At 37.4% G+C, this 23,120-nt stretch overlaps 2 protein-coding genes across 7 annotated transcripts in view; one reads left to right on the top strand and one right to left on the bottom strand.

Moving 5' to 3' along the window:
• Positions 1-3,868, top strand: part of CRACD (capping protein inhibiting regulator of actin dynamics) — a 36,200-nt gene extending 32,332 nt beyond the window's left edge. Inside the window, exon 9 of the mRNA XM_058837847.1 lies at positions 1,061-3,868. Within this exon, the coding sequence (XP_058693830.1) occupies positions 1,061-1,221 (161 nt within the window). The 3' untranslated portion in view covers positions 1,222-3,868. The remainder of the gene's footprint in view (positions 1-1,060) is intronic.
• Positions 3,869-4,147: 279 nt separating this feature from the next.
• On the bottom strand, positions 4,148-22,827 carry AASDH (aminoadipate-semialdehyde dehydrogenase). Of its 6 annotated transcripts, none has more exons than XM_058837850.1 (15): positions 22,506-22,827; positions 21,753-22,103; positions 19,679-19,799; positions 18,647-18,987; positions 17,691-17,883; positions 15,174-15,415; positions 13,727-13,833; positions 13,120-13,292; positions 12,432-12,624; positions 11,803-11,921; positions 9,636-10,473; positions 8,375-8,538; positions 7,660-7,785; positions 6,297-6,428; positions 4,148-5,260 (listed from the first exon to the last, which is right to left on the bottom strand). In XM_058837850.1, exons 2-15 carry the CDS (start codon positions 21,980-21,982, stop codon positions 4,862-4,864), a joined length of 3,378 nt encoding a protein of 1,125 aa, XP_058693833.1. In that variant the 5' UTR covers positions 21,983-22,103; positions 22,506-22,827; the 3' UTR covers positions 4,148-4,861. The 6 variants fall into 6 exon arrangements, with proteins under 6 accessions (XP_058693833.1, XP_058693832.1, XP_058693831.1 ...); XM_058837849.1 differs by having other exon boundaries at positions 21,753-22,085; XM_058837848.1 differs by having other exon boundaries at positions 21,753-22,065.
• Between the last annotated feature and the right edge of the window lie 293 nt (positions 22,828-23,120).

Below are 23,120 nucleotides of genomic sequence, written 5' to 3'. Positions count from 1 at the left end.
GATAAGAGTGTGGGACCTTTAAAATAGCATAAATTACCATAGTATTTAAAATCATTATCTTTTCAAAGTGTCCATCTACAGAAATTGCTGCTGCTACTGTTCACTTACTTGCAGATAAAAATATATGATAAAAGACACACTAAAAAGAAAAATAGAGCGTTTTTTTTATCCATGCAATTTTAAAGCTTCTACACAATTTTAAAGCTTTTATACACATTCAAAACCTCAAAATGCAACTTAAGGTAACTGGGAACTTGAACATGAAAAAAAAAAAAATTGGCTCCTAAAAAAGAAAATATGTGAAGATGGGGCACTGGGGCATGAGTAAGGAGTCATTTTGCAACTAAGATTTTTAGAGTTACTCGGTATGTTTCAGACAGGACTTAATCCCATTCAGGTTGCCTTTGAGGACATTCACTGTCTCAGAATTTATTTTCCCATTCGACTTCTACAATACTTCCATGGTTCTGCTCTGTGAAGCTGCTTCTTAGAAATCATTTGTTTATTAAACACATTTTCTTATGGAGACAGCTTTTTGTCTTATACTACTTAGAAGAAAATGTGTCAAACAGTTAGTGAGGAAAGCAGGTTTTCTTTTTCAGGACAGTCCCTTGGGCAGGGTTAATTGAGGCAGGAAGCTATAGGACCACCTTCTTCTCTGAAGAGGGAATATAAATGCTACTGAATACATTTGGTTTACATGTGTGCAGCAGCTGCATTACCAAAGAGCATTAAAAAACCCCCTAGCTTTACTTTACATTGTTTGCTTAAAGAGGAAGACTAGAAAATTGGAAATGCTTTCTTTGGATGGTGCTAGGACTAAACATTTTGTCCGTATTTTTGTGAGTTAGATTACTTGGAGTCACCTTTGAGAAAGGAAACTTAGCTCCTCTTAACTTTATTATCTTGCAAATACAGCAAGATTTAACTGAAAGTGCTGGAAATAAGTATCTAGTGTTAGAGTATCTTCACATAAAAGTGAAATCTCTAGAATCCTGCAACAAAGCACAGAATTCAACTAATGTTGTTTTTTTTTCCCTCTCCCTATCCCATAAAAAAGTGGAAATTTCAGATTCTGTTCCATCAACCCCAGTTACAAAGGAGGTGGCCAAGAGATTCTCTACACCTGATGCTAACCCAGTGTCAACAGAACCAGCCTGGCTTGCGTTAGCCAAGAGGAAAGCAAAAGCCTGGAGTGACTGTCCACAGATCATAAAGTAAACTGTGAAGCTACATCTCTATTGCTGACTATTAATTGCTTTCTTTTATTTATTCTGCTTTTTACACATGACAAAACTGAAAATGCATGTATTGGAAGGACTGAAAACTGAACTGATTACCATTTTGCTCTAGCTCATTGTAAAGTCTACTCAAGTCACTGCTTCGACAAATAGCTAAAAGAGGTCATGGCAAAAATTTCACAGCCAGACTCTCTCAGAAACTTGAGAATGCTCAGATACTGGATGTAAATTTTAGCAGGTATCATAGTAAGGGCCAGAACAGAATAAGGGTTCTTTAAGAATAAGCTTCTAAAATTCTGTTGGTATTCAGTTCTGGAATTTTAGATCTCTATGCTGAGATCTCAGCAATTTTTTCAGAACTTTGTTGTTGAAATTAAGGAAAGATGCATGTTTCCTTCTCTTAAGTCATAATTTATTAAAACATGTTAAACTGTATGAACTGCCAGTTCTGCCTGCTATTTGAAAGCTTTTTCCCTAAGGAAGAGCTTCAGGATACACTGTTCCACATGCAAATGATAAGTAGATGGTACCATCCAAATGCTGAGGGTAACTTCTTCCATCACAGGATTAACACACTACATCTATACACTCTCACTTCTAAGAAAACAATCCTACTTAAAAAGCCACAATTTTTTAAACAAATATCATTAAGCTCTCAGAAAGAAGTCAGGGATTCACTGTTTCTTCTAGTCATTTAAGTGCATCACTGTTTGTGCTTGGCCAGATTTATGCTGCACAGAGACAGTGATTGTGTCTTTACAATTTTAAATCAATTGACTGGAATTAACCTGCTCCTGTGCGAATGCATATTCCTGTAGAATTTGTGTCAGTAAGTTCCCACAGGAGTAGGACTGGCTGAAGTTAATTGAGAACTGAAAGCTAAGTTAGTGAGAGTTTTAGGAGTTTTAACTCTGCATTCTTCCCGATTTTACTCCGCATGCAGCTTCAGGCAGTTCAGGTAACTTCCTGTACTCTGACCAATACAGTCAGAACACTTCAAAAAGTTTACTTACCCCATCTCAGGTATCTGGTGTGGCAATTGAACACTTTATTACTTCACGTAACTAAAGTAGAAATGTCCACCCCCTCCCTCTTACAAAAAAGGACAAAGTCCATAAATGTAATAAAAACATCACTATCCTCAACATCCCACAGAAATCTCTAGGTCTGCATTTTAAAATATCACCCTATTAAGTAAATCAACTGAGTTTTACAAGGAAGACTTTAAAAAATTTTAAAGTCTCCTTCTTACAACCATAAGGCTCAAAAGAACCTTTAAGCCTACAACATCATGAAGGGAGAGATTTTCATGAAAAGAAATGACATCATTATAGAATGATATAACATATGTCTCATGGAAGTGTTTTAGCCAAACTGCTGTAAGCAGCATGAGAAACAGCATTTTAAACCACGCAGGAAACAGAAAGAAACCTGTTGTACACTCTGCTCCCAGAATCAAAAAGGAATTTCAGCAAAAGCCATTGTCAAATACAGCCTTTCCCACTGAACAGAAAACAGAGGCTCAGTATCATGGTTACAGTAGCACAAATACAATGGACGTGTTGGATTGAGTACATGTGCAGCAGCAAGATGATCTTTCTTGGATGTTTTAAGCCATCAGTTTTTCTCAGTTTCATATTTAAAATCAGAATCTCTAAAGTAACCTTTACCATGAATATAAGTAATTAATATGTTTTAAGCAGAAATGAGACAATGTTGCTAGCAAATGCTTGGGAAGAAAACCCCAACTTAATGCCTTCAATATCTGAAGAAAGGATTGGCCCTGTAATTACTTTTGCTCTGCTAGCACCAGGAATTAGTGAATCTTAGGGTTAATTTTTTTCCAAGTTTGCCTGCAGTATGGATATGTAATAACTAAACTGCCTGAAATCCATCTTTACAATTTTTTCTTGGGAGGGGGAGCCAGGTAGAAATACAGAGAAGGTGAAGTAAATCAGGATTAAAGATTCTAGTAATTTGAAAAGCATAGCAAAATTAGGTGCTATCGTGCATGACATAAGGATGCAATTTTCCAATGCAATCCATTTATAGCACATAGAATAGAGCTTTCATTAAGGATGGTCCTAAGCTAAAGCTTCAAAGCAGAGTTTTTTTTCAACCATAAAGGTATCTAGTGTAACAATGGAAACTGTATTATGTACAGTACTTGATGGAAACATTTCTAAAGTGTACATGTGCAACAGTGACATTTCATGTTAAATTAACAAAGATTTGCACTAAATACCAATGAAGTGAAGTGTTACTTTGCTTTAGCTTTGTTGCAACCATTTCTGATAAAGTATTGAAATCTGTAAAAATAAATCCAAAACACTACTACCCAGTTTAAAACAGCAAAAATGTTTTAAGAACCGAATAAACCACTATGTAGTATACTGTCTCAATTTTTTGTAACTTATACAAACATAAAATACCATTTCTTTTGACAAGGTTATACATGCTTAACCTCTATGTTCATATAGTAATGTATAAAAACTACAAGATGTATAATTGTGGGGTATTTGTTGTGTACTTTTTTAATTTTTCAAATGTTTTAAAGTGCAATTGTTTATTATACTGTCATTTTAATTCTTATTAAACTATAACCTGGTCAAAATTATCAAATCATTGATATATGTCCTCTGTGTCTCATTCTGTTAAACATGTTAAACATGCTTTACAAATAGATGGTAATAGAACTTCTTAGAGTGCTACAAAGCTACTATGTACTACACAGGATTCAAAGTAAATGGCTCATGAGAGAAAGTAAGATAAGAGTGTCTATTATACTTCTTTTAGAAGACTCTAAGGAAATGCTCTCAGTGAAGTGTACTTTTGCCACTGTAAGTACTTGATTTGTAGTACCAAGACCCTTGTACTTATCTCTAAGGTGTTAAAGAACACAAAACCCAATTTACACAACTTTTATTAATAGTTCTTATGAAGACAATGTGAACAGCATTCATTCAAATATCTTAAAAAATTATTTGACAAGGGTTGATTTGAGCAGTCCACACTTCATCTTGGAGCTCATACTGTTCCTGTAATTGAAATTTAATTAATATTTTTAGTGTTATTTCCACTTTAGAATACAAGAGATAACTCCTACTGACTTCAATGGAGTCTAAGTATATGCTAGATTAATTAAGCTGTGACAGGCCTAGGTCCACAAAAGATGAATTACTCTGTACAAAGTGTAATAAACAGGTCTCTCCTTCCAGGTATATGAAATTCAGGCTATGTCTCTAGAAATCAAGTTAAAAGTTAGGTTCAAAAAAGGACTTGAGTTAGTTTGCCTGGCACAGAAATCTTGAGAGACAGACAAACACTAGTCTGGTGCAAGGAATAGCCAGGCACAGGCAAGGATGGACTCAGAGAAAGCAATACACTCCTCCTTGGATAGCCTGCTACCCAAGCTATGGAATATAGCACCTTACACACTTTGTGCCCCCTCTCTCAGCAGCAGCCATCGTCCCTGCATCACTGGACACTGCTGCTGCAAACTTCTACTGGACAAGCCTGCAAGGTGCATCTCTTGCCTGCAGCAATAGGCAGAGGGGTAGAGAGCACGTGTGAGCTCCTGTTTACAAACGTAAACAATAAAAATGAAGCAGCCAAACATCTTAGTTGTTATTTTTTCCTGCTATATACAGATCTAGACAATAAACATAATCATTTCTACAGCCAACAACAAGCTTTGATCCCCATACTACAGGCGAGGAGAAAACCTCGCCTGGAAGCTTATCTACTCCTTCTGCTGTTCCACTCTTGGCATTCAGGATCCACACTTTGCCATCTGTAGATACTGCTGCCAAGAGAATTTTGTTATTTAAGTCATCACTTTGGAAAATGAATGGTGTTCCATATACACTTGAAGTGGCTTCAAATTTCCACAGTAAATTACCCTCCATGTTACAGCAGTAGATAAAGCAGTCGTGAGAGCCAAAAAATATTTCTTGCTTAGTTAAACTTGAGAGGCATGGAGATGAAAACACTGGCCCATTAGTGGAAAATTGCCAAACCTACAGAAAGAACATAACCATCCATTATCAAGGGTTTTTTATGTTATCAGTTTTGCAGCAACTGTAATTTTTTAATAGACTCATTGTTGATAGGAGAGCATTTAATTTCAAAAGTATACTAGATTTCAGTGAGGGCTGGTAAATCCTTGTCAAATTATAAGTTAGGTTTTACACAGAGAGTAAGCAATAAAAGTCTCATAAAATAGATGAGGAAGAGGGAAGAGTTACTACCTTCAGTGAGGCCCATGTAAAAATGGCCGATTTGGGAAAAGAATATTCTTGGGCTGTTGTACAATTAGTAATGAACATCAAGAATCCTGTTAATATGCCATTCTTTGGCAGAAAGGCAGATATTCCTTTTGTAATACAGATTTCCTCTGCTTATGCTAACAATGTGCAGATTCCTCCTCAAGAGAGTATCAGTTCTGCAACACTGTCACAAGCAGAGAGCAGTGCACGGATGGACTAATACATGTTTTATAATCAGAAAAGGCTTAGGAATTACCATGCATACTGCATCTCAGGCCAACAAATGAATGGTGTCAGTTGTTTTAACATCAGATACAAACTACATTTATCTCTAAGGAACTAAAAAAATACTCTCATTTAATTCAATGTGAAAGCTGACACATATTTTACCAGAACTATGATTTGGCAGTTTTTTGATAAATTCATAAAAATTCTAAGAAACCTTTACTTCTGAATAGCCACCATCTTACAGAAGACAGACTAGACATCCTTGAAAAGCTCCAAATGAAAGAATCTGCTGGCACTACACTTGACAATTTACTTTGGGTAAAAGGTCTGAACTAGAAATTCTCTTAATGCATCAGGCAACTTGAGTTTGTGATTTTGCCATGAACTACATGGACTCCCCTAGGAAAACGGTTTTTTACTTTCTCCTCTCTAACAATGGGCACTTCTATTTGGTTCTCAAAAAGGTATATGTCAATCATTAAGCCCCAGAAAACAGTCCTAATAAAGTATCTTATTCAGGCTTTGAAGGTGGACATAAAAATCCCAACAACACTTTTACCTTTTCTCCAGAATGAGTATAACAATATAAGTTTCCATCCACACACCCAACATAGATGTAGTTCTCATTGCAGTGAGGAGAGGAGAAGAGTGGTTTTCCAAGGTTGCTTTTCCAAATCTTACTCCCTGTGACCTGTAAGTGGCAGCATGGAATATCTGATGTTTAACACAACTATAAAAAATGGCACAAAACAACCCTTCCATCACTGCCTCACCAAGCCCTTAAGCAATGTGGAAAAAAACAAGCCAAACTCCCAAACCAAAACAACAACCCACACAAAACAAAAATGCAATCAAAACTGAATTTTCTTCTTCACCCTAGGCAAAGTAATAATGATAATTAATAGTGTATTAGCAGTAGTTCTAATAAATGCCAGATTCAGTTTTTTATTTCATTCCCAGCTGCTCAGTATGTGACAAGAACCAATGAAGTCGAGATACTTTTGAATTAAGTTATATTGATACTCTAGGATATGTTGCAACTATCTGTGACTGTCCCAATGCATTCCTAGTATACCCTGCACGTTCCCCAGGAATTAGGATTATTCATAAAAATAGGAAGGTGCAGACTCGCTTGTAGGTGTGTTTCTCAACTACCTGTTACTGTGGATTACAGAATAAAAAAAATCTTTTCTTAAGCACAGCCCACTGTGGCTGCAAAACCACACACTAGTTTTCTAATGGTAGACTGATTATTACTGAGAACAGTTGTAGTGGGTGGAAGGTAAAGGTGATTAGGATTGATGCTTTGTGTTCTGTGAGTACAAAAACATTAATAGCTGCTTCAAGTCCCTGTTCCTTTTATCAGGCAGGACCAGCTGTAAGCAAACAATGCCTCGGAAAACCATGAAATTGCTCCACGTCTATCAAGAATGCCGTTTCCCCAGTGCAAAGAACAGAACTGCACACTGAGAGTAAAAGGACAGCTCTTAAATATGGGCAGGGAAACAATAAGAGGAATGAAGTGGCTTCTTTCTGCATTCTCTTCAGATTTCTGCTTTTTTTTTTTTTTTTTTCAATCCTACTGTCAAAGGAGGAAGGGGCAAGAAATAGATCTATAGACTTGCTCTCACTCACTGGTTTTACTGATATGGCAATGAAAAGAAACTGACTGCAACTTTGGCCTACAGTCACCATGTGAATTCAAGCAAGTCACTTCAGTTCTCCTTACCACCAGATAGATTTCTGAAGTATGGAAGTATTATGGTAACCTTGTATATCATAATGCCCCCAAGTGAAAAATATTTCTTGATAACATACGATCATCTTCCCTTTCATTGGAACAGTAATCTTAACTTCAGAAATATATTTGGTTTCATTTAAACTTGAGATCAGGATGAAGACACATAAGCAAAGGTACATACTGGGTTAACAGCCAAAAACAGTCCTCCTAATGTAGCAACATAGAGATGATGTGGAAAAGAACTTAGACAAGGAGATGAAAACACACCTCCACCTTCGCAATGTAACTTCCATACACACATCTTTTCCTGTAAGTATAAGAAAAAAAGAAAAATAAACAATTTTTCACTTGGAGTTAGAGTTCATCCTGTTTACAAAGACCTTTGAATGTCAAACATTATCAAGTACTGTGTTTACTCAGCAAATACTAGTTAAGAAGTGAAGACAATCTACTTGCCATGACAGCAACACATGTGCCATTGGCTTTCTCTTCAAGTGAACAAAATAAATTCAGCTAATGAAAAGGCAGTATCTATCCTTTTTATCTTCCATCTCCCTCCATTTTCTAGTTTAGAATGTGAGATTCTTTCCCCAACAGAAAACCACAGTTCTATTTCTAGCTAGGCACCCTATTCTGAAACACCCATGAAGAATTTAATAACTAAGAAACTTAAGATTTGGTTTCAACCAGGACTAATAACACAAGAAACACAACTGAGAACACCACTAGAACTGTTTACTGTCACATAATCCTAACCCCATTTACAGCAGGCACTTTCAGAAGTGCAATTGTGGACTCCTAAGATTACTAACACCACTGGGACCTCCTCTGGTGCACTATAAATAGAGTCTAAATTGGATGTTTACTGTTCTACATGTAAAAGTCAGTTTTCTTACATAAATATCCAAAGCATACACGTGTTGGTCATGTGATCCAATGTAGATCAGTCCACTGGAAGGGTCTACAACTGCAGAGCTTTTCACAGTGTCTTCTGTGACAAAAGTCCAGTGTATTTCTCCATCACTGCTCTGAAGCACATACACTAAGCCATCATAACAACCTATGTGGAATAAAACATGATGGGGGAAAGAAGAATAATAATTATTTGCATTTATGGTGTGACTTATGCTGCTAGTTGCATCACTGCTGGAAAGAAATAAGATTATTCATAAGGTAGAGTTTCAAAATACTTTCAAAAGCTCCTCCTGTGTTTTTAGCTCAAAGGTTTTGCTGATACAGTCAAACACGATAGTTTCTGTGTGTTTTTTCTAAGTTACATTTAGAATATACTTATTTCACCACCTTTCTATCAAGTTTTTCAGTAACAATATTAGAAAACTTAGCGAGTTGCCAAAAAGGGAGAATACAAAAAAATTTTAATTACCTCTTTGTCTAGGTTTTGTTTCTGAAAACAAAGGTGTTAAAAGAATAAAGTTTGTAAGTTTTCTAATGAAAACTGAACTGTCATCACAGAAACTCCTTCAATGTTAATGAAATATTCAATTTTATTATCAAGAGTGAATAGCAACCAAAATACAAACAAAAAGATGGCAACATTAGGTTTGCATTAAAAAACCTCACCACTTGGACATCTTTGCTAATTAGTGATGTAGATATATTGGCTAAAAAGATAACACTAAGATAAATAATGGCAACTCCTCTGACAAAAGATATGACAAAACCGAAAAAATTATCCAAACATGTTCTTTACATTTCCAAAAAGAAGTATCAAATTAAATAATTAAACTTTGTGAAAAATAGTATGAGGTAGCACGTACTAATTTCTAACTCCGTCAATTTACAATCAATTTACAAAATTTTAAGACTACATTACCTTCGCATACTTTAAAAAAACCCAGTTTAAATGTCACACCTTAATCTACCACTAAAAAAAGAAACTGTAGCCACTGATTATTCCTTATTAATAAACTGGGATATAATAAACCACAAGTGTTTATATTAGATAAACTCCAACACTAGTTATCATGAAACTTAAATTACTTCTTCCGTTTCTATTTTGCAATAAATTAGTTCTGAGGCAAATATGGAAGCTGATGGATGGAGGACAGCTAGAGATAAGAAATGTGATTCTCTGTCATTCATCTTGTATTTAGCAGAAAAGAGAATTTAAAATGAAGGCTGAAACAAAAGACGTACCAACAACAATGAAATTTCCACACTTGGATACACAGGCAGAAGATTCAATACGATCTCCAAGGGTCTTCTCCCATTTTATTTCTCCCAAATCTAGATCAATTGCCTGCATTGCATGGGAGTGAGAGCCAACATACACAGATGCAGATACTTCTTCTTTAGCTGGTATTATAACCAGTGGTGATGCATCAACACATTTTCTTGTGTTTGACTTCCACCTCACGCACATGGCCAACTCTGCCACTGATGAGTAACTATGTTTTGTGTGGTTCTGCTGAACAGAGGAATGGTCATTTTTATTTGCCTTGTTTTCAAGTGTTAAAATTCTGTTCTCCAGTTCAGACCTTTGCACATGGCTTTTCATTACACCTGGAGCCTTGGAATGCAGGAAGGATGGCTGCTGTAGTGGTTCCACTCCTACCCATACTGTATTTTTGGGCTGCATACAAGACTTGGTGAAATTCATAGGGAAAAAATTATTTCCTCTGTTCAGTGCAATAAATGGAATTAATCCTGAAGCAATCTCATGACCTCTTTCAGATGTCAGTTTAATATATTTCCCATGTAATTCCTCTCCACTGCTCACTCTTAATTTTCTTTTCACAACATTGTCAGAATTCATTAATTGTTCTTCATCTGGAAACAGCATTTTAATAATATGTCTGTAAACCGCTTCAATTGAGTGGCTGAGAATAACTTCAAGGAGTCCAGGCACAGCTTTGCCTACTAACATCTCAATTTCTTCATAAAATCGTAGTGCCTTTAGGGAGTCTCCACCGCTGTACAGAAATACTGCATCTTTAGAAATTCCAGTGGAATCACGTGGAAGACCAAGGACAGACTAGAGAAAAAAAGAAAGAAAGAGGTTCCAGGCTGTAGGTGTTATACTATGTCACACACATAAAACCTCAGGTGGGGTAGAATCCACCTGAATACCTAAAAGTTGTGTGAAAAATCAACAACTGAGAAAATTCACTACTCTGCAAAAAATCACTGAAAAATGTTAGTGCCAACAGAGGGACTGATAGAACAAGAACTGGGGAGGAACCAGGATATAAGGAGATACCAATTCTGTACTACAAAATGTCTTGCTCAATTCCAATTCTGCAGTTTAAGGAATTAAAGGGAATTGTACTATATATTGATTGGCCATTTTCAAATCCATTTATCAATGACAACTTTGCAGACAAAACATAAATGCCTTTTCATAAAATCAATTTAGGCATTTTATTTTAATAATAACGCTTATATAAAATGTTTTTTTTTTTACTTGTGAATTATTTAAGTAACCTACTTACCTACCTCCTTTTGAAGTTATAAGCCTTTCAGTTCATGCAAGGTTTTGCATTTGTCATTAGTACTACAACAAACAGCAGTAACTGTGTCACCTCTCACTAAACTCCCTTGTTTTTTACATCTAGGTGTCAAGTCCAAACCCTTTGGTTTTGGATGCCATCTTTTATTGTCCATAATGGGTCTAGGGCACATCCAATCCCCTGGGTTATCACTTCATAGCCATCAATGTGAAAAGGATCAGCACAAACAAACAAATACATTACATTTACTTGTTCAAGTCCTAGGCCACAGCTAATCCCACTTTCAGGTGAAACTTCTAAGTCCACCTTTGAAAAACAAAGTAATACTGTTTGGCATCATATTTCAATACCTTTAAAAACAAGTCTTTAGCACAGAAATTTAGAAACAATCCAAACAGGCAGTCTGAGAGACAGTTGTGCAACCATGCCATCTATTTAAAAAAAGGACTCTTCAATTTATAATTACCTTGAGAAATAAGAAACTCTACTAACAGGGCAGCTATTTTTTTACAAAGTTTCCATGTCCCAGTTCCTTGTTTTCTTTAGTGATACCTTCTTCTGGCATGTGAATCAGCATTCAAAAAGCTACTGACAGATTACATTCTTTCTATGCTAATTGCTTATACCTCATAGCCCAGAGTTTTATCTGATAGAGAAATATAAATTACTCCCTCTTGGCCACTGCAGAGCAACTCTATTTAAGTATTAACTGAAGAGAAAAGAGCTGTACTGCTGAAATCTATAGGCAGCTAGAATGTTCTGGTTGCATTAGTCATACTTTTTAAAACTGTTTAATTCCTGACACATGTATAATGATCCACTTGCAAAGATAAAAAGGCAGCTCAAAATACTACCTTCCATAAATACTGCAATCTTTCCCACAATTCCTCTGCGTCACTCAGCTTACTGTCACGCCTTCTGGAGTTTAGATGGTTCTGGTAAATCTTGTTGAGTTCAGATATATCAACTTTGCCTTTGTAGAAAATAAAGGACGATTTTTTTTCATTGCTCTTTTAGTATTAGCACTTTCAAAACTTGCTCTGCCCAAATAGTCACTATATTCTTGTATGTATTTCTTTACTCATACTCTACTACATCTACATTTTTTTACACAGTTGATCAATTGCATGAAACCAAGTAAGGTTTTTGAAAATTTACCCCTCCCACATAACCCCACCTTCAAGACGTTGCTTTTCCTCAGCAGAAATGAGGGTTCTGTTGCAGACTGCAACAGGAGCAACTGAGGTAAGAAATGTGCAGTGTTAAAACTAAACTGATTTTTCCACTACTCTTTGATTCTCAAATGAAACATCATCAAGAAAACATAATAATACATGGCCATTATATCCTACTAGGCATTACTTATCTAATGTACATATTCTAAAAGCATGATACTGGATTGTGGTCAATAAAAAAAAAAAGATTAAAAAAGCAATGGATACCATTAAAACAAGTGGCAAGGGTTCTTAATGGCTTCATTTACCATGTGATGTTAAAGGCAAAGCTTTAATCTCTACAATTTCATCAGGGACTGCATAAGCTGGTAAACACATCTGAAGTTCTTTAAGTGTTTCTCTCTCTTCAAAATCATCTTTGGGTAAAACAAACAGGATAAGTTTTTCCTGTTGATACCAGGTAACTGCACAAGCTTCTACCTGGCAAAGATCTTCAGCAACCTGCAATTGAAGAACATTAGTCTTGCTTTGAAATGCAGTTCATCAATAGAGAAAAAGAAGCAAAAAACAATGAAAAAAGTGCACACCTTTAAAAACTGTATTTTTCTCACATGCCTACGTAACATCCTATTAAATATCTTCTTTTGTAGCTGAAGCTTGTACTTCACATAAAAACGAACAGAGCAATATACATGAACAGAGCATATATATGTATTATTTGCCAAAATGCCATGAATGAGATATAATCTAGCAGTCTGTTTATACAGTTCTCAATTCCCCTGGATGAAACCATACAATAAAACAGATTCCCAAGAACTCAGAACAAACTCCTCCCTAAATTATGTGACTAGATTTTTTATAATACACTCTCCAAATTCCTTCAGACTTCTAGAAGTCATCTGAAAACAAGCAAATATCCATTTCTGATGAAAACAATGTGCTCCTTATATTTGCCTTTTTACAGTGGCATACTCTACTCTTGATGTGAGCACTTACCTGCTGCAGATATTCAATATTAAAACGTTTGCCATGACGTTTAATCTGATTGTCTTTCCGACCCAAAAAGAACAACTTTGCATTCTCCACTCTTACAAAATCCCCTGTTTCTCTCATTGTACCCAGTGGCACAGTTATTTCGTCATCAAGAAAGCAGATTCGTTCTTCACCACCTACAGAAAAAAAGATTGTTGCCATATCTATTAAATGGCTAACTGTAAATGAAAATTATAGAGTGTTTTATCAAATTCTCTTAAACTTTACCATGCATTATTATCAATGTCTAAACTTCTGCAATGTACAATTTTGGGTATGCAACTAAGTCAGTTAATACACAGAAATTACTTCAGCAGAGAATGTCAAAATGCAAGAAGGGAAAAAGAAATCACTATAATGAAGGCATAGTCTGCAGATAAAATGATGGTAATTTCCTGTTCATCATTCCAACAACCTAAAACACTATCAGAAGGTTCCCGGCCCAATCAGAACTTAAAATGATATATTAATCTGTATACCATAGGCAAATATCAAGCAAAAGAATTAATATATTATTAAAACTCAACCAATTAAGAACAGTATCTTAGAATAATTAGAAACATAAAATTACCTATCAATATTTGTCCCTCGCCTTCAAGAACTGCAGATCCATTGGCATCTCTAACCTCAAGTTTTGTTCCAAGGAGGGGTGATCCCAAAGGTACAGGAAAATCCGTTCTAAATATATCAGAGAGAAACAGTAGAAGTCTTTCTCTTCTGAACACAAAACAACTGCCCCAGAAACCAGGCATCATGTAGTTTTTTTAAAGGACAGGCATTAGAGCAAAGGTAGATGCTTGGGACTTCTTTCTATAAATGCTTCTTCTTTCAAAACCTATCAATTTATTAAAAATTAAAAACGCCATCTGTGTGCATGGGTGTCACCAAAATATACCAGAAAACCCCACAGACTTATAGACAATAAGGCCTGAATTGACCTTGAAATGCCCTGAGAGAACCCCAAGCATTTCAGTTAACTTTTAAGTCTCCCAGATTGAAACATCCATCAAGTCAACCAATTTAAGTATGTGTAACTGCTTTCTAACTCATTTTTCCCTGCCTAATTTGAGCTTTTACTCTATTTTAATAAGTACAGTTAAGAAAAGTTCAGAATAAGATTTAGAAAACGTTCAGTTCAGAAAAGACTGAAATACAGGAAACTGTCATGTAGCTATTTCAATGTCATGTATCTATTATAGACTTCTCTTGAGCTACTGACCAACTCCTTCCTTTCTCTTCATTCTCCAACCTCTTCAAGCAGTTGCTGGACCTCATTTATTGAATATAAAAGGTATTTCTAAGTGGCAGTATAGAATAATATATTTTCTTCAGTAAAGCAAAACTTAAAATTTAAAGCAACTTTAAATAACTTTGGCATGGATTCCAGTTCAATTCCTATTTTAAAGTATTACATTTTATGTTTGAACTCAGAGAAAATTAGTTTTACATGAGAATTTATTAACACTTCATGACAATCCACCATTTTTAGTCTTCAAGGGTTTAAGCACCAGGTTAATATATCACATAATTTGTGCAAACCATCCCATTTTGTAGGACATGTTTAACTCAAATTGCACATATAATTATTATGGCATGGAATAATCACACATTTCAGAGAGAAAATGAAACAGTGAGATAATGGGAAGTACCTTTCATGACTCTGTAAAATAATATGAAGAAAAAATGCTAAACAACCAAACAAGTCAGAAACTGAGTGAAATATGACAGAGTGATAAAAAGAAAGCACTTCTTGAAGTTTAGGTAAATTGCTGTGAAATCTTGGGTGAGCCACCTTGGACAAATTTCTGTCATCCACACTACTAAAACAGGGGAAGTGGGGCTGTACTGGCTCCTGTGATAATGAATTAGTCTGTTTCTACAGAAAATCCAAATGTAATTTCTAACAGTATAAACACTCATGAGGACTCAGTAGCCCTGGTAACAGGAGTCTGAGGTTCTATTTCTGGTGATTTTCATCATTCACATGCCAAGCCATTGAGAACAGCAAATTTTCCTACCTAAAATCAGCACTAAAAACCTCCTCAGGAATCTTGTAGCAAGTGGCCCAGCTTGACACTTCAGTTATACCATAGAGATTAAAAATACTTGTTTTGTTCTCCTTGTGCTTCCAACTTTTCAAGAGACTCAGTACAGGAAATGCTTCACCACCAAGGGCTAAGACACGAAGTGAAGTATTTGCAGACAACACTCTTGATTTAATAATGTGAGCTCCAAACCTCCTGAGAAGTGTTGGTGTTGCCTGAATGATACATATTTAAAAGAAAAAAAGAGAAAGAGCTGTTACATTTTATCAGTGTATGTGTACCTCTCATCCTGCTTGATCCTATCTGTTGCGTAACTGTATTATGGATGTACTTTAAAACATCTATGTATTAACTGTAACAATGGTGTGATTGTGAGATTGTGTTTCTTATAAGGCCTTTAATGAGTACTATCAGCATCAATCTATGCTCTTCTGCAAAGCTTCTTCTTTACTCAGGTGTGTTATGGGTTCCCTTTTGCATCTCAGCTATTACCTCAAGTGTGTGCACATTAGTTCTTATGTTAATTATTTGGAAACAGAAAGCAACACCGTATTCTCTTCATGTAATTGTTTGAGCCTGCTTTCCCTTCATTCCTGAATGTTACAGCAAAAATATAACCTATACATCTGATTAACCTGTATATGGAACATTTAAAGACCTTACATAACACTAAAAATTCCTAGGATGTCAGATTCTGGGTTGTCCTTGATTTATGTAAATAGAACAGTTTACAATAATTAGTTTTTCTCAAAGCTTTCACTAAAATAAGCAGGGGGAAAAGATATAAAACCCAAATCCCCCAAACCTAAACCAGTTATCTTAAACAGCTATTTCTATAAAACTACTGGTGATATAGAGCCCTTTCACTGAAATGAAAAAAGCAGCAAATCATTTTACCTGGCACATTTCACTCTCATTCTTGCCTACTTTTCTAGTAAAAAAACTGGAAAATTAATGGTATTATTTTTTACCACATTCTTTTTTTCTACTAATGGATGAAAACCATCTTTTTTCAGCTGATAATTTTAACTTTAGTGAAATTATAGCAACAAAATAAAACACAACAAAACAAGGGAAAAAATTTATACTCTTCCCTCCCTCATAATTATTTTTGGATTTGTCAAGTCTGCTCAAAAAATTCAAGGGGAGGAGGTACTGAATTCTATTCTTTAAGAAACATAAAATGACTCATCCATCAGTTAAGAAGGAGAATATTTTTGTCAATTATTCAGCTGAGAAGTCCTTCCTTCACTGATTAGGACAGTGATTAAAAAAACAAAACAAATCAAACTTTTCTTAGAAAGACTTCAAAAATCTTCATGAAATTTTGCCTTTCTCTATTAGCATGCTTAACAAATATATCTTTAGAAGTCTTAAAAAACCTTGCTCATAGAGAGCAATATCTCAGAATTTTTTTTCTAAAAGCAACTGAGCTGATCATGAAAATTGTATATCATAGGATAATCTACACCATTTATAGCAATCCTAACAAATGACAATAAGAGCAGAGAATAGTTATGAAAGATTTGTAACTAAAGGAATTTTTTCTGGTGTGGAATCTTCAGCCAGCTATTCACTAATCTTAAATTTACACCCTACAATCTCAACTATCACCATGCTTACAGGAAAAAAAAAAAAAGGGAATGGAATACAGTGTGTAACACAAGTTCCACAAGGAGCAGCTGAGTGAGCTGGGGGGTGTTTAGCCTGGAGAAAAGGAGGCTCAGGGGTGACCTTTTTGCTCTACAAGTGCCTGAAAGGAGGGTGCAGCCAGGTGGGAGTTGGTATCTTCTCCCAGATAGCAAGCGACAGGACAGGACTACAGGTACAGGCTAGGCTTATTCAGCTACGCTGGATGCTTCAAGTAAATTTTGCAAACTTTAAAATTGAAATCATATAGGAGATCATATAGGAGATAACTTCATTTAAGGCATAAGAGATGCATGAAGCTTCATATAAGCAGGTGACATGTAAACAATAAGTATTGCTCTGAAATCAATTATTACCTTTGAAATCAATTATTACCTTGTTCTCATTACTGTAAAAATGACATTTTACCACCCAATATATTGCACTGGTTCAGTTGTACTGTTAGCATAAAATCTAACATTTCAACTTAAAAGTTGTTTATGATGAAAGACTCCAAGATCAAGCCCATTAAAAAGTGCTTAAAATGTTTGTAACAGTTTACTCTATTACCAGATTCTTCAGAACAAAAAGTTTAATTAACAGAATGATTCACTTAATTCTCAGCAAGTAAAGGTTTCTTATGATAATCTTTGGCTCAGTGTTTTCTATCAAAAAATGTTTGAGGTTTTGATCAAATGGAAATTTTCTAGACAGCTAACAGTCTACAACAAAAAGGATAGCTATTTCCTTTGAGCAAGAACACTCCTGTCCTATCAGCATTAGATTCTAGGCTGATGAAAAAGTAGTACACATTAGCAAAAGTGCGAAGCAAGACACTGGAGACACCTAGATTTTGCCTACCTGCAACACTGTCACATGGTGGTGGTGAAACAGAGCAGCAGAGAGCTCCATGGGCATCATTTTAATGGTGTTTGGTACAACAAGAATAGAGGCTCCACTTGTCAGAGCCATGAACAGTTCAACCACAGATGGGTCAAATGTGAGAGGAGAAGCCAGGAATAGCACATCATCTGGTGTGATCTCAAATATGGATCTAAAATCAGAAAGCTAGGAAATACAAATCTGATGCACGCAATCAAAAAAACCCTTCTCAACTAAAAGAATGAAAGCATGAATTAAATGCATTAGCAAAGCTCAGATCTTATGGGCTCTGAATATGTTGACAGGTAATTTGAGCAAGAGCTCCTGGACTGTAACTGGTGATTTCACCAATGATGTGTTTTATGAAGATACCCACCATATTACAGACCAATAGAGTTCAACTATTTCATACTAAGAGATAACTATTTCAACTAAGAGATGCTCATTAAAAAAAAGGATAAAGAAAGAAAAAGCAAAGAAGAAAAGACAAGAAAGAAAAAATATTGTATTTTGCATAATATATTTGTTTTAATACGATGTGAAACAGAAAGAAAGCTGGGTAGCCTAACAAGAAATTATGACTTAAGAACTACAGAACACAGTAAATATAACTGCAAACAAATGATTACTTTCATTGTCTTTTTTTTAAGCCACAAGCCAGATGACAGTACAAAACTTATGAGCAACAGTGTATTATTTGAAGCACAGCCATCAAAAATGAAGGAAAAGCATCATTTAAATATAATACTGATAAACAAAATGATTCTACTTGGAAATTAAAAAAAAAAACCAAACACAAAAGTGGATAAAAAATAAAAGGTGAAGCTATGTCAGCAAAAACCCTACGTACACTCCTCTGAAATATTAAAAAAAAAAATCCTAAAAGCATCAAATTTGTCAAGGCATTTGAAAGGAAAACTGAAAACCACACTTACTTAAGATGCTGAATATTAGGCACTATACATTTATGAGGCACTCTGACTATTTTGGGGATTCCTGTAGTTCCTGATGTATGCAAGACATATGCTAAAGTGTCTTTCTGGCCAGCGTTCATGTATCCTACTTCTGCTGTTTTTACTTCGGTTTGATCTGGGCCAAAGGTATATCCCGGCTGTGAGTTATCCACAGCTTTGGAAGGTTCACATTTACTTTTCATATTGTCTACTTCTGAGCTGAAATCAGTGTTGCTTGAGCTCACTTGGAAGAGAGTTAAACCAGTATGTTCTATGGCAGAGGAATTGTGGTAAAAACAGTCAGCATGGGACATCCGGAATTTCTGCAAGAGAAAATTAACAACTCAAACAGTGGAACTCAGGAGGCACTGTTGCTGTTCTACTGCATGCAATGAAACAGAAAACAGCATTTCATACAAACAAGCTGTGATTTTTCATACCTCTGATTTTGGAACAGACACATCAGACCGTTATAAGCTCATGTATTTCTATAAATTAAGTATGAGTGAACACAGATTTCATAAGTGCAAAATAAACAGTTATCTAAGAAAATAAAATTTAAAAAAGGGAAAATATAGAAAAAAACTATGCAGAAGACCAAGGAATCTGAATTGTAACTTGTCTATTCCCTTTGCAATGAGTGAGGGTATAAGATTTGGGATGAGTTAGACAAAGAGAAACCCAAGTACTAAATGCAGAGCTTTTTTAACTACTGCACGTTTCCAACTCTTAGCATTGACATATACAGAAACAAGTCTGGAAAAGTCTTCCAATATCAGTGCCCAACAAGGTTGCCTGAACAACAGTGTAACAGGAAAGAAGGCAATTATTTTGAAGAAGAGAGAAGCATTTTGTACTTCTGATTTTAAAGACTTTCTGACTAAGAAAGACAACCTTTTGCCATGAATAAAACAAAACCACTCTATCCAAGCCTATTAAAACAGAATTCAATCTGTGTATCTACACACATCTAAACTGTTCTTTAATGCTTCCTATAGAAGCTTGAACACTTACATTTATTTTGTCATTCTCAACAAGAATATACTGAAGATTGCTCTTCTTCATGAAGTAAGTGGATATGGCTGGTGGTGCATCTGGATCAATAGGTGAATAGGCAGCTGGAACTTGAAGTATTCTAATAAAACACAAATTTTTAAACAATTTTTTTAAAAAAAGAAATCCTCTTAGATTTTGCTAAAATTTCTTTTATATTTTCATAGTTGACTGAGCTAGAAAATGTAGTCATAACATGACTTTTAAAGATCTTGTTGGCAGAAAAGTAGGATGAAAATCAGTGCTGCCTTTTAGTCTTTCACAGCAAGGGAAAAGATTAAAGCTAGATGAAAATGTTCAATATTATTTCTGACCAAGCAAGTCAGTTATGACAAAAGGTATCACTGACACCAACAGCATCACATTTTTAAACCTTCTGGTATTGACTAGAAACAGAAACCTTTCCATTTACCCACATACAACATGTATAAACGTATTTTAAAAAGCACCAAAAGCCTGCACGCTGAAAATACTTTCCTATAAGTGCAAAGAGCGCAGCGTAAGAGAATCTAAGCACACACTGCGCTGTCTTTCCTACAAGGCAGGCGGAGCAGCTGCAAGTCCCTGCGCTCCCGTTCCCTGCCCCACAGCGGCGCTCCCGGATAACCACAAGCGCTGGAACTCGCTACCGCCCCGAAAACCAAAGCGAGTAAGCGGCGACTGAAGGATGAACCGTCCCCAAAAATCCTCACATTTGCTCTGCTGTTGGGTTCTGTGCCGCAGGTATAATTTATTTATTATACTTCCTCTCCGTGCACACGGTTTGTCACTGCAGTAACGCCAAGGTCCCGAAGGGAGACGTGGGATCGGCAGCATCCCGCATGCTCCTACAGCCACCCGTGCCAGTAAGCACTTAAACCTGCCCTGCATCACACAGCCGCAATGACAGCTGCAAGAACCAACGAGCCCCAGCAGATCCCCTCACACAGCAAAAGAAAACTGTTACTAAGTTCACTGGGATACAGAGGACAAATCAGGCAGCAAGGGACCTCAGTATGCTGAGTTTGACCTCCTGCTCAGGCAGAGCCAGCTGTGACACCAGACCAGGTTGTTCAGATCTTTGTCCAGTCAGGTTCTGAACACCTCCACAGATGGGGCCTGCACAACATCTCAGAACAACCTGCTGCACTGAGGCAAAAGCTTTTCCTGACTGGTGAGAAAGTTCCTCAGTGCTTGTAGGAGCTTTACACGTGCTTGCTCACTTCTCTGAAATCCTTATACTCCACTGTGGTACCTCTTCTGGTGCCATAGTGTATTTTACATGAGGTGTGAACGACAGGAAAATGCCGACACAGGCCATGCCCCCAGGAAGCACAACTGCTGCTGTATTCATCAGCAGAAAAAAATATGCTTATCATCCTGTGTTTGTCTATTCCATTATAAATGCTAGGAATACAAAACATACCTATACAAAGGATACAAACATTAGAATTCACCAGCAGAAGCAGATTAACATGAGTGTTGTGATCACAAGCATTTCAACTTCCAAGCCATTAGTTAATCAATACCACTTTAGGGTAACACTGCTCAACTTCTTTCCATAGTATTTGCAATGGAACATTGTTCATTGTAGTTCATTTAGCTTAAAACATGGAATTTTAATACAGAGCATCTTTTTTATTTTTTCTTTTGCCAGCAAGGCAATGCATTAAAAAAAACCTGCAGTCCTTTTCTTAACAGATGTTTTCTGTCAGATCACTTCCAGTTTAAAACAAGCAGAACAAAGATAGTAGTCATTATTTTTTTTTTTGTATTTCTGTAAACATGCTAAATCACTTTCAATAAAAGGATGCAGTTGCAGACAGTTTACAGCTTTAAGACTTAAGATTCAGAAATATTTTAGCAATGGCTTTTCAGGAGATTGTCATAGTGCCATCTTCTCCCCTAAATGATGCAAGACTCTAGCACCTTGGCTGTACTATTATGCTGTTACTACATTTTTGTTGTTATAAAAATATAAACAAAGTGTAAAATTTACTTTAACAGAGAAGACCCTTAGAAAACCAATACAGAGTGCAAGCATTCAAATCATTACCCTAAGATCCACGAGGGCAGGTTTATTCCTGGATAGCAGTAAAGGCCTATTTCACATTTGCCTTGGTGGCCACAGTGCTTTTGAAGGAAAGCTGTCAGCTCCACGGCAAGCTCAACCACGGTGGCGTAGGTGTAGAATGCTGGAGGTTTCCCATTGCATTCATCAAAGCAAACTGCTGCTCTGTCCGAGTGCAGGCCGGCTGCCCGAGCCACCAGCTCCTGCAGCATCATCGCGGCCGCATCGCCTCAGGCCCCTGCCAGAACCACACACCGCACGGCACGGTCACCGCCTCGCTTCCAACACTTCAGCCGCACTGCAAAGGCACACGAAACACTGCAAAACACACAAACGCTACAGGAAGGAAAAGAAAAAAAAATCCAAACCCAACAAAAACAAACGAAATAACAACTATGGCAGAGAATACACAGATCTACCACGCGTTAGATTACAGAAGGTGCAAAGCTGGAGTCTTGACTCGTACAGAGGTAGTTTGTTCCTCACCGTTACACTTTTGTATTTGAAGCTGCGCATCACTGAATTAATAGCTTCATTAACACCGCTTAATTAATCAGTAACTTTCAGCGGAATTGTGAAATACGAATCCTTCCTTCACAAGCAGAAACCCCCAACACTTGAACTTTAAGGGCACTGCTCGTGCTGGGGCCCGTTTCTGCCCCGCGAGCCCTCCCGCCAAGCCCGGACCGGACACCAGACGGGTCCGGCCTATGGCCCCACTCCCCTCTCTCAGGTTACCCCACACGGGACGGGCACGGCCCGGCGGCTCCCGGCGCTCCTCGGGATCCCCGCCCGCGGCACTTCCCGGTGCCGCCCAGGCCCCGCCCCCGCGGCGCCTCCGATTGGCGGGACGCGGTAATGCCGCGCTCTCATTGGCCAGAGGCCGTCGCGTCGCTTGCGTGTCCACAAGGCAGGGCCTACTCCGCCGGAGCCATTGCTTCCAGAGAGAGGAAGAGAGGAACAGCGAGTGCACCAAAGTACTCCCCGCTGCCCTCGGCAGACATGGGAGAGGGGCTAAAATAAATGCAGATGGCTGGGGCGAAGGACAGGGTTCCCTCCATCACGCTCACAGCTCGCTCGTCCCCCTCCGGCCCAGAAGGTGGTACGGGCCTTCCTGCCCGTGGTACGCCGTGGCGGGCGGGGATGTCACGTCCGGGCCGCAGGGCGGGAGCTCCGCCCTTCCCTGGGCTGGAAACGGGAGCTCTCTGGACCATCCCGGGAGCGGCCCCTGCAGCAATCCCTGGGCAATCCTCGGGAGCGGCCCCTGCAGCAATCCCTGGGCAATCCTCGGGAGCGGCCCCTGCAGCCAGCCCACGCCCGGCTCCGGGCGGGGCGAACGGCGGCGGCCGGGGC

The sequence above is a fragment of the Poecile atricapillus genome, chromosome 4 (genome assembly GCF_030490865.1).
Source record: "Poecile atricapillus isolate bPoeAtr1 chromosome 4, bPoeAtr1.hap1, whole genome shotgun sequence".
Classification (NCBI taxonomy): Eukaryota; Metazoa; Chordata; class Aves; order Passeriformes; family Paridae; genus Poecile; species Poecile atricapillus.
The sequence above is the reverse complement of the archived record's forward strand: the minus strand, read 5'-3'. Positions and strand labels throughout refer to the sequence as shown.